Raw genomic sequence first — 13,006 nt, forward strand, 5'->3', positions numbered from 1 at the left:
TTGGGACAAAGTACAAATTGTAAATAAAAACAGAATGCAATAATTTACAAATCTCAAAAACTGATATTGTATTCACAATAGAACATAGACAACATATCAAATGTCGAAAGTGAGACATTTTGAAATTTCATGCCAAATATTGGCTCATTTGAAATTTCGTGACAGCAACACATCTCAAAAAAGTTGGGACAGGGGCAATAAGAGGCTGGAAAAGTTAAAGGTACAAAAAAGGAACAGCTGGAGGACCAAATTGCAACTCATTAGGTCAATTGGCAATAGGTCATTAACATGACTGGGTATAAAAAGAGCATCTTGGAGTGGCAGCGGCTCTCAGAAGTAAAGATGGGAAGAGGATCACCAATCCCCCTAATTCTGCGCCGACAAATAGTGGAGCAATATCAGAAAGGAGTTCGACAGTGTAAAATTGCAAAGAGTTTGAACATATCATCATCTACAGTGCATAATATCATCAAAAGATTCAGAGAATCTGGAAGAATCTCTGTGCGTAAGGGTCAAGGCTGGAAAACCATACTGGGTGCCCGTGATCTTCGGGCCCTTAGACGGCACTGCATTACATACAGGCATGCTTCTGTATTGGAAATCCCAAAATGGGCTCAGGAATATTTCCAGGGAACATTACCTGTGAACACAATTCACCGTGCCATCCGCCGTCGCCAGCTAAAACTCTATAGTTCAAAGAAGAAGCCGTATCTAAACATGATCCAGAAGCGCAGACGTCTTCTCTGGGCCAAGGCTCATTTAAAATGGACTGTGGCAAAGTGGAAAACTGTTCTGTGGTCAGACGAATCAAAATGTGAAGTTCTTTATGGAAATCAGGGACGCCGTGTCATTCGGACTAAAGAGGAGAAGGACGACCCAAGTTGTTATCAGCGCTCAGTTCAGAAGCCTGCATCTCTGATGGTATGGGGTTGCATTAGTGCGTGTGGCATGGGCAGCTTACACATCTGGAAAGACACCATCAATGCTGAAAGGTATATCCAGGTTCTAGAGCAACATATGCTCCCATCCAGACGACGTCTCTTTCAGGGAAGACCTTGCATTTTCCAACATGACAATGCCAAACCACATACTGCATCAATTACAGCATCATGGCTGCGTAGAAGAAGGGTCCGGGTACTGAACTGGCCAGCCTGCAGTCCAGATCTTTCACCCATAGAAAACATTTGGCGCATCATAAAACAGAAGATACGACAAAAAAGACCTAAGACAGTTGAGCAACTAGAATCCTACATTAGACAAGAATGGGTTAACATTCCTATCCCTAAACTTGAGCAACTTGTCTCCTCAGTCCCCAGACATTTACAGACTGTTGTAAAGAGAAAAGGGGATGTCTCACAGTGGTAAACATGGCCTTGTCCCAACTTTTTTGAGATGCGTTGTTGTCATGAAATTTAAAATCACCTAAATTTTCTCTTTACATGATACATTTTCTCAGTTTAAACATTTGATATGTCATCTATGTTCTATTCTGAATAAAATATGGAATTTTGAAACTTCCACATCATTGCATTCCATTTTTATTTACAATTCGTACTTTGTCCCAACTTTTTTGGAATCGGGGTTGTACACACACACACACACACATACACATATATATACTGGGTGCGATTTGCTGGGGATCATCCCCCCCCTCTGGTTTTTATCTCTGCTGAAAAAAAATCCTCGGGGACAACCCCGTCAATAAAACAAACAAACCAAAAAAAAAAAAGTTGACATGACAGTCATGTTGTGACACAGTTTTCTATGGTCTACATTGCACTCACTTTCAAAATGACCCGAAGTGGCAGCTTTGATGTTCACGAACGTCCCCAGCAAATAGATGCATTGTAGATAATAACAATATCCAGAGTGTGAACATGGATTTAACGCCATGAATCACATCCTTACTGATGAGCGCAACAGAATGAATGTATCCACACTGACAGCCTTCTTTTCCTTGCTGTCAATGGGCCAGACGTGCGTTCCTTCCCTGCTGAGAAATTCGCAGAAATGTGGATTAAAGAAGGGCGAAACGCGGCGGATAGCGCACCGACGGGAAAGCAGAAAAGGCCACATGAACTGCGCCATCAGAGCAAACTGTTCATTTAGTATTCATGTATTTTAGTGATTTTCGAGTCACTGTCCATTTAATCCGGAGGGAGAGAAACATCACAGCAACGCGACAAGCAATGCGAACTTTGTTGTGTGTTAGTGTTCGTGTATTTAGTCAGAGAGATAGGAAGATGAATTTACTATCTCTGGTTTAGTGTTCGTTTTCATTTAGTGTTATTCATTTGATATCATCGGATGTTATTGAGCTGTTAGCCTATTGTTACCTTAATTTTGTGACGTTTCATGATTAAAAAAAAAAAAAAACATCCCCCCCTTCTGGTTTTTTGACAAATCGCACCCTGTATATATATATATATATATATATATATATATATATATATATATATATATATATATATTGTGAAAAAGCTCAATATTTCCCATCAGTTATTTAAGAAAGTGAAAGTTATATATTATAGACTCATTACACATAAACTAAAATGTTTCAAGCATTTTTCTATTTTAATTTTAATCAGTATGGCATACAGTACAAAAACATAAAAAAAACATCTCAAAATATTAGAATATTTCATTTCGAGCTTGAGTAAAACAGTATGAACACAGTGTATCTCTCGGTCTAGTTCAGTACACACAACCACAATCATGGGGAAGACTGCTGACTTGACTGTTGTCCAGAAGATGATCACTGATGCCCTCCACAAGGAGGGTAAGCCACAAAAGGTCATTGCTGAAAAGGGTGGCTGGAAAAGGTGCACAAGCAACAGGGATGGCCGCAGTCTTGAGAGGATTGTCAAGAAAAGTTGATTCAAGAACTTGGGAGAGCTTCACAAGGAGTGCACTGAGGCTGGTGTCAGTGTATCAAGACCCATCACGAACAGACATCTTCAAGAAAGGGGACACAACTTTCGCATCCCTAATATCAAGCTACTCCTGAGCCAGAGACAATGTCAGAAGTGTCTTATCTGGGCTAAGGAGAGAAAGAAATGGACTGTTGCTCAGTGGTCCAAAGTCCTCTTTTCAGATGAAAGTACATTTTGCATTTAATTTGGAAATCACGGTTCTAGAGTCTGGAGGAAGAGTGGAGAGGCACAGAATCCAAGGTGTCTGAAGCTCAGTGTGAAGTTTCTGCAGTCTGTGATGATTTGGGGTGCCATGTCATCTGCTGGTGTTGGTCCACTGTATTTATCAAGTCCAAAGTCAACACAGCCATCTACCAGGAGATTTTAGAGCACTTCATGCTTCCATCTGCTGACAAGCTTTTTGGAGATGCTGATTTCCTTTTCCAGCAGGACTTAGCACCTACCCACAGTGCCAAAACTACTAAAAAATGGTTTGCTGACCATGATATTACTGTGTTTGATTGGCCAGCCAACTTGCCTGACCTGAACCCCATAGATTCTCTATGGGGTATTGTCAAGAGGAAGATGAGAAACACCCGACCCAAAAATACAGATACGCTGACGGCCACTATCAAAGCAACCTGGGCTTCAATAACACCTCAGCAGTGCCACAGACTGATCACCTCCATGCCACACCGCATTGATACAGTAATTCATGGTAAAGGAGCCCCAACCAAGTATTGAGTGTATAAATGAATATACTTTTCAGAAGTTGGACATTTCTGTATTGCAAATCCTTTTTTTGACTGATCTTAGAGAATATTCTAATAATTTGAGATACTGGATTTCTGATTTTCATGAGCTATAAGCCATAATCACCAAAATTAAAACAAAAAAGGCTTTAAATATTTCACTTTACATGTAATGAATATAGAATATATGAAAGTTTACCTTTTTGAATTAAATTATGAAAAAAGGAACTTTTTCATGGTATTCTAATTTTTTGAGATGCACTAGTGTGTGTGTGTGTGTGTATATATATATATATATATATATATATATATATATATATATACACACACACACACACACACACATATTTGGGATTTGCCTTGCTTTTGATTAAACACAAATATAAAATCAAGCTATATGGCAACAAGCAAAAAAAAAAAAATCTGAAACTAATTTGTTATGTTGCCTTAAATCTGCCAGAAAAAAAAATTACACAAGCCACTACGCAACTGAAGATTGGTTGGGTTTTATTTTTTTACCAGATTTTAGTCAAAACACATGATTCGTGTTTAATTCACTGAGGTGCACTATGCCGCACTGCAATGTGGAAAAGCACTAAAAGTAAAATAATAGTCGAGATGGCCTTGTGGTACAATGGTAAAGCTGTTTTTCCAAGATTCAGAATCATCTGAATAAATTATACTGCTATAACCGTTACAAACCAGCCTTTTGCAGACCTGTATGGTGTGTTGGTCCTGCAGTAGGAAGTCCACTCTAGCTTCATGTAGTCTCATCCTCTGCACTTTCCACATTGCCCTCCGCTCTTTCTTTGCTGCCTCCTCAGACAGACGACTGTACTGTGCTATCAGGTCCATGCTGAACACACACATACAGTGGGTTTCACACAGCTTTTGAACACAGTGTACCATGGGGATGGTATATCACAAGTCTGCAGTGGGAATGGAAACACAGAACAGTGTCAACCTTACCGTGCCCTGCGCTCCAGCTGCTCCTCGAGGGCCTGCAGCCTCTGTTCTCTGTCTCTAAGCTCTCGGGCAAAACTGTACTCATCTTCCTGCTCCTTCCTTCTGATAGCATTGCGCCACTGCAAACACATTCCTGTTATTCACACTTGTTGCAGTTACTCATATCACAGTTATGGAACTTGGTGATAGACTTGATTCATGACTTAAACACTGCATATAAAATGTCTCTAATTAAACAGTGCAAAACAGGAGAGAATTGGCTGCAATTGTTTAATCCACAAGTTTAAACAGGCAGAACTCAGAGTGCCACATGAGACTGAGCACCTAAACACAGCTCGGCTCTAGAAATGCAGGAACTACTGTATATTGTACTCATATATAGAGATATGCATTATATTATCTTGTGGTAAAGTGACCAGTTCGAACATGCCCTGGTTTGTAGAAAATGTGGTATAAAAACAGACCTACTGTACAACCAGGGTTCGTTTCCCCAAAACAATTATTCCATAACTATTCCTTGACTGGAAGCAAAATTTCCTTTACTGCTTAAGATGTTTGAACAATTTAGAGTAGAGGTATTAGATTTATTCCTTATGCACTTGTCCTGCAAGTACACACTTACTTAGAGTTAAGTATTTACTTAGTTAGTTACCCAACTACCTGCCTAACTACATACTTACCCAACTACCTACTTAGTTCCTTAATTACCTGCTAACTTACCCACCTACCTACCTACTAACCTACCTACATACTTACCCAATTGCTTACTTACTGACCAACCAACTAATTTACCCACCCACCTACCTACCTACTCACCCACATACGTACCCAATGATTTACTTACCTACCTACTTACTGACCTACCAATGTAACTAATTACTTACCTACCTATATACCTTCCTATCTACATACCTACTACCTTTCCTACCTACATACTTACCCGCCCACCTACCTACTTACCCCCCACCTATCCACCTAGTTTCCTATCTACCTACCTACCTTTCCTACCTACTTACCCCCACACCTATCCACCTGTCTACCTACTACCTTTCCTACCTACCTACTTACCCCCCCACACCTATCCACCTACTACCTTTCCTACTTACCTATCTATTTCCTATCTACCTACCTACTTACCCCCCCACCTAACCTACCTACCTATCTACTTTCCTATCTACTTCCCCCCACCATCTACCTATCTACTTTCCTATCTACCTACCTACCCACCCACCTACCTACTTACCCACCCACCTACCGATCTACCTATTACCTTTCCTACCTACTTACCCACCCACCTACCTACATACTTTCCTATCTACCTACCGACTTACCCCCCACCTACCCACCTACCTACATACTTTCCTATCTACCTACCGACTTACCCCCCACCTTCCTACCTACCTATCTACTTTCCTATCTACCTACCTACCCACCCACCCACCTACTACCTTTCCTACCTACGACCTTTCCTACCTACCTACTTACCCACCCACCTACCCATCTACTACCTTTCCTACCTACCTTCCTACCTACGTACTCACCCACATACCTACCTAATTACTTACTGACCTACCAACTTACTAACCTACCTATGTAGCTAATTACTTACCCACCTGCCTACCTATTTATTTACCTACCTAAACTCTAATGTGTAAAATTTCAAAAACATTTCCGAGGTCTGTGAATCAAATTTTCACTTTCAATAACTTTTCCTGGATTTCCAAGATAAAGGGAAAGCTGTACCATTCTGTCAGTTGGGTTATACAGCGTTCCCTTGGTATTGTCACTTGCACAGTAACTGCAGTTTGCCTTCGCAGGGTGGAGCTTTGACATGTGCATGTTATAAATATTCCAACAGCAATGGCTGAGTGTGAATGTCATAAACTCATTACTAACAACCGGAGGGAACTATTTTTAAAAGGAAATGTGTTGCCACAATTGCGTTTTTAAATAAAATTAACACAACAGTACGTCTAAACTAATAAAGATGATGGAATAACAGCTTATAAGACACCAGTGGTACTTTACGTAATAAAGAAAAAAAGCACAAAAAACCTCTATAAAGTTAAAAATATTTATGAAGTACACAATTTATTTAAAATGTTCATTGCATAAGACTTTTGCACAGTAATGTAAATACAAATGTGGACTAACTTCAGTTTGGTTTTATGTAGCTACACAAGTGTATCTTGACAAGTGAACAGTTTCTTTTGCATAAAGTGCTGCTTTTACAAAAAGATTTTTCATTCATTTCTGTCATATCAGACCAGATACACACAAACCGTCTACTTGTTTTAAAGCACGCGTCTCTCCATCCATTTCGGTTAGCATGTTTCAACAAATATAGTACAGGAATTGTACAAAAGGTCCTACATACTTCAAATACACTCTGAATAGTAATACTGACGTTGATACGTGTGTGTTTACCCAAGATGCACTGCTGTAATCCATCTGTAACAGTGCACAAATCTGCTGTAGTCACATTATAGGGTCCTGCAGAGTGCAGAACGTGTTCATTCGCTGCTGAAGGCAGACGGAACGACGTTAAACAATTCAAAATCGGTCAGGAAGGTGGCGATTCATTTGTATGAAAGCCAGCTGTTCAATTAGGATTAAGGTAACACAAAGCTTTCTTATAACAAACATTTCTGTCTTAGGCCATTAATTGTAATGTTATCCATGAAAGAGCCAAAAGTGAACCCACTTTTAATTAATAGGGATTAATAGGATTTAAGATAGTAAATCAATAGACTGATGTGCTTATGCTATTGCCGGCACCTTATCTTTCATTATTAGAAACTTTTATATTATTACAAAGAAAGGCTGCTATTCTGGACTCGCTACACATACGTACATACATACACACACACACACACACACTATATATCATCTCATCATCTCTAGCCACTTTATCCTGTTCTACAGGGTCACAGGCAAGCTGGAGCCTATCCCAGCTGACTACGGGCGAAAGGCGGGGTACACCCTGGACAAGTCGCCAGGTCATCACAGGGCTGACACATAGACACAGACAACCATTCACACTCACATTCACACCTACGCTCAATTTAGAGTCACCAGTTAACCTAACCTGCATGTCTTTGGACTGTGGGGGAAACCGGAGCACCCGGAGGAAACCCACGCGGACACGGGGAGAACATGCAAACTCCACACAGAAAGGCCCTCGCCGGCCACCGGGCTCGAACCCGGACCTTCCTGCTGTGAGGCAACAGCGCTAACCACTACACCACCGTGCCGCCCCTATATTATACACACACACACATTTAATTTACTTCAGATTCATTTATGAAGCTCTAATGACTACTATAGCGCAATTTACTGCATTACTGTGACACCCAGAGAACTGTTCTACAAGAAGGAACACTTTGTAGCTGGATGATCAGTTCTTACATCTCATCCGATGCAATTTTGTATTCATAACATGGAACCGTCTCAGAGCTGAAGTGTGTAAGAAGCCAGACAGGGTACTTAGAGCTCTGGTATAAATTTTCCTGCATTTTAAGCACAGTTTTTTGGTTTACATCTTCGGAAAGCCAAGCAATTATGGTCTCCTGAACATCTCACCTCTTGATCGAGCTCTAACTGCTGCCTCAGCTCTTCAAAGCGTTCTCTCTTCTTCGCCTCCTCAGCCAGACGCTGTGACACCTGACGGCCTGCAGGGGATGCAAGAGCACAGCAAGACCTCAGCAACCACTTAAAAAGTCATTCATTCGCCTTTTCTTTTCCCGTTTTCCTTCCTTAAGGCTTGCTCAGTTACTGCAGCGTGCGTTTATGAGCGCCTTACTTCTGCCTGTGGGAAATGTGTACACACTCCTAATCTGGCTGTAGAACGAAGTGTCAGAAATGTGTTTGGCTAATTGTTCTGTTTGGCCAACTGGAATAAAACCAGAATGCACTTTTGAACGAGTTAACTTCAGGGTATAACAGTGTGCTTCAGCTTTCTAACAGTCTAAGAGCTCCTTCAGCATTCGACCCCCTGCATTCCCGTTTCTTGGCATTCTGTTTTCCTGTCTCACTCATCTTGAGGCCCAATAAGCTGATGACATATTTCATTAAGAGAGCAACATTTGTTACATAACTGGCTGTCTCTCATTTCGCTACCATGGAGAAGAGATAGAGAAGAGCTTTTGTGATGGATACGGCACAGGAGACGCTCGCTGACCTCGGATGCTCTCCAGCGTCTTGGCTGCCGACTCCCTGACCTGATTGATGAGCTCTTGGCGTGCCAGCTCGGTCCGCAACGCCTAAAGTATGAGAGAAATAGATAGGGAGGAAAAGAATGAGGATGAGTGTCATAAAAGAAAACGAGCACATTTCAGCCCTCTAGCATTAAATGTCCTGCATTCCGCTTAAAAATGTGCTAATGGATCGTATACTTCATTTCTCCCGGATCATCACAGTGCCAGAACACAGAAGCAGTGCATTTAGTCACTTCCAGGATCAACCGAGACAACTAAGCATTATGGGATGCTCTGAATATAGGAATAGAACAACCAAAGCTTTTCATCCAGTACGCCTCATTTCACATGATTTATTAAAAATAAATAAATGAATGATAACAATAATAAAAACCCTGTGGGTTAGTATTATATTAAATCCAAAAAACTCCCAACTCACTTCAGTTTCAGAAACAATTGTAAATGTGTTGCGGTCAGTGGCAGTGCAGTACCTGCTCCTCTCTGCTGATGGCGCTGTGCTTGGCGATGGTCTCCATGCGGCCACGGTACACGGCGCAATCTCTTTCAATTTCCTCCACCTCCCGCAGTGAGAATGTCACAGCGATGCGTGGCACGGGCACCTCCGACCAGATATAATGCTGCCACACACACAGGATATGAATGTGTTTGGCGTAAGTTCCATATCCACCTCAATAACCATTCAAACTGGCACTCTTTGTGCTTAATCCTGATTGCTTCTATTCACATCACTGTTATTTTAATTATAGTCTTTTAAATTTTTCCCCCTTCCCTGTGCATTTACAGTGATTTTCATATTGCACCTATTCATGTTCTCTCGGAGCTGTGGTTATTTCAAGAGCTGGAACAGGATCTGACGCAGAATTGTTGCGAGGATGATATTAATATTTGCGTGGGGGTTTGGGAAAACCCATCATTACAATACATTACTGGCACTGAGCAGACATACAACAAGGGTTACATGACACAGTGCTCCAGGAGCAGAGAGGGCTAAGAGCCTTGCTCAAGGGCCCAACAGTGGCAGGTTGTCAGTACTGGGGCTTGAACCTATGACCTTCAGATCAGTAACCCAGAGTCTTAACCGTTGAGCCACCACTACCCATCGGATGTGATTCCCGCAAACATCTGGAGAAGAAAAATCCAGATGGGTTTGGGCAAAACTGGATGTATATAACATACCTTGACACTTTTTCTACCTTAAGAAAAGATGGTGCAACTGAAAAATGTCCGTCTTATGCGAAGATCACAAGTACAAATCCCAAAAACGCTACAGCCATTTATGGCTGGGAGTCCAAGACAACAGTGGGCTTTAAGGATGGCGTTGCTGTTTGACCTGTCAATCACAACGACACTAACCAATCGTAGGCATCTGTGAGCTCATGTATGAGGAAGAGGGCAGACAGCACTTTCCTCAGTGTACGTCTCAGAGGAAGCTTGTTCTAGCCCTCGCTCTCCCTGGTTAGTCATTGTTGTAGGACATGGCAGAGATGGCTGGTAGAAGGGAATAGGCCATGTATGCCATTTTATTTTGACTTTCAGCCTACAAAGATATTGGGTATGGAGTAGGGTATCAGAGCCGATATTCAGCATTCTTTTTGATTACTGGAATTGGCACTTGAACTTGTTTCCTTGCCAATAAAAGTGTTTTTTTTTAATCTCCGCCAACTGTGTTGGAGGAGGTTATGTTTTCGCCTCCCTTTGTCTGTTCCCAACATAACTTAAAAAGTAGTACACGGATTTTGATGATATTTTCAGGAAAAGTTGGCCATGCGCCAAGGAACAATTGATTAGATTTTGATGCAAATCCAGATGTGTATGCAGAACCAGGATTTTTTTTTTTTTGGCTACTGTCAACATAAGTCAAAAAGTAGTGAATGGATTTAGATGAAATTTGGTGTACAGCTTTAGTATTATCCTAGGTTCAAGTGATTTGATTTTCATGTTGATAATATGTAGCTTGGCAAAGGTATGCACTCTACCGAGTGCCCCTCTAGTTGTTATGTACGTACATACACTACCGTTCAAAAGTTTGGGGTCACCCAGACAATTTTGTGTTTTCCATGAAAAGTCACACTTTTATTTACCACCATAAGTTGTAAAATGAATAGAAAATATAGTCGAGCCATTTTTCTGGCCATTTTGAGCATTTAATCGACCCCACAAATGTGATGCTCCAGAAACTCAATCTGCTCAAAGGAAGGTCAGTTTTATAGCTTCTCTAAAGAGCTCAACTGTTTTCAGCTGTGCTAACATGATTGTACAAGGGTTTTCTAATCATCCATTAGCCTTCTGAGGCAATGAGCAAACACATTGTACCATTAGAACACTGGAGTGAGAGTTGCTGGAAATGGGCCTCTATACACCTATGGAGATATTGCACCAAAAACCAGACATTTGCAGCTAGAATAGTCATTTACCACATTAGCAATGTATAGAGTGCATTTCTGATTAGTTTAAAGTGATCTTTCAAAAATAAGGAAATTTCAAAGTGACCCCAAACTTTTGAATGGTACTGTATCTGATACAACTACAATAAAGACAAACCACGCTTCTGTAGTCTTGCCCAGTGTCCCACCCACATGGGTTATGGGATTGCCTGAAATGTATGACGCATCAAGTACAACCAACCAACACTTCTGAAGTCTGTCTGTATATCCCACCCACAGAGTTATTGGATTGGTAGAAATCTGAACCATGTGTCGTGTCGAGTAAATCCAAACACACTTTTCGATGTTTGTGAGAAACGCGATGATGAAGGAGCACTTGCATTTGCTTCCACAGTGAGAGGAAAGGGGTTGAACAATGCAGTTGGCAAAAACTACAATACACTCAGTCATGTCATTTCACTCACACACCAAGATGACGAGTGACGTCAGTATACTTTTTACAGTTTTTTTTCCAAAGTACTTTTTTTTAAATAATGCTCTAACATTAAACATTAGGCTCATCTAATGTATGGGCAATTCCATGTAAATGTCAACCTCACCATGCAAAAATAAAGCAACATGTAATACATCAAAACCACTCCCAGAGATATCACCTAGGCCTGTATTTTACAGATGTGAATAAGTTGAACCAATTTGTAACCAACCTAATATGTCACTGTCAGTCTTTCTTTCTTATAATGTAAACCCCAAGCTAAAATCAACTTTGATCATGTACAATTCTATATTATTGCCACAAGCCACAGAAATGTATGCTAAAATCCACAAAACAGCAAAACAATAGCCATCCTAAATATTATTTAAGAACTTTGATAGTTTTAGCTGATATTTAGAGAGTTTTTCAAAGGGTTATGGTGGTTAAATTGCTGATTTTCTAAACATATGCCATGTCTATTTCAGACGCGTCACATCCATAACGGAATTTCGTCACATCCATAACGCTGACTTTTCCTTCCGAAACTCTGCATGAAATACAAAATATTTTAAACAAAGATTTTTTATTATTCACCTTGGACCCCTCTATCAAATGGATATCTCCATTTCGACATTAGGTTTACAATTTCACAGAGTTTGATAAAAATGTACAGTCACCCAAGAAAAGTGATACTTTTTCTGTCACATCCATAACGCATCTTTTATTGGCGTTTTCTGGCATGCCCTAGATGTACTATGGGAATTGTTCTTGTTCTATCACTTCTCCAGTATGGTACAGCCTTAAAATATGCAACACCTGTTTAAATACTGGGAGACAATAAAACATGCACTGGGTCATTTGTTGCCATTTTGAGTTCAAGTGTCACGTCCATAACGCTGGAATTGCTCGTATGCAAGTTGTGAGTATGAATTGAATTCTTGTAAAATTTCACACTACAAACATCAACTTTATGTTAAGTGAATATCAGCCCTAAATTGGATATCGTAGTCCTCGATTACTAATAATCGGTATCAATATCAGCCCAGGAAAAAAAACACATCAGTCGACCGCTACTAAAGAGCCAGTTTAACAAACCAGGGTTCCCGCTGGTGCTCGTCATGCTTACCATTGACGAACATAATCCATCCGTGACGAAGAGAAAATTACTAACAGTCGTCACAGTGATGAATGTAATGGTCATCTTTATCATAAGTTATCTTTTATAGAAATCCCTCCACAAAGCCCTTTGTTTGCTGAAATCCAAAACCAATGAAGCGACGGCGGGAAGCTAGAGTGTAAACAA

The 13,006-nt window shown here is 40.6% G+C and overlaps 1 protein-coding gene across 1 annotated transcript in view; it reads right to left on the reverse strand.

Moving 5' to 3' along the window:
• The window catches only part of tubgcp6 (tubulin gamma complex component 6), a 79,540-nt gene that overhangs the window by 34,310 nt on the left and 32,224 nt on the right, over positions 1–13,006 (reverse strand). Inside the window, exons 11-15 of the mRNA XM_060914417.1 lie at positions 9,318–9,464; positions 8,811–8,892; positions 8,213–8,301; positions 4,634–4,749; positions 4,382–4,520 (exon numbers count right to left, since the gene is read on the reverse strand). Coding sequence (XP_060770400.1) covers positions 4,382–4,520; positions 4,634–4,749; positions 8,213–8,301; positions 8,811–8,892; positions 9,318–9,464 — 573 coding nt within the window. The remainder of the gene's footprint in view (positions 1–4,381; positions 4,521–4,633; positions 4,750–8,212; positions 8,302–8,810; positions 8,893–9,317; positions 9,465–13,006) is intronic.

The sequence above is a fragment of the Neoarius graeffei genome, chromosome 2, assembly GCF_027579695.1.
Source record: "Neoarius graeffei isolate fNeoGra1 chromosome 2, fNeoGra1.pri, whole genome shotgun sequence".
Lineage (NCBI taxonomy): Eukaryota > Metazoa > Chordata > Actinopteri > Siluriformes > Ariidae > Neoarius > Neoarius graeffei.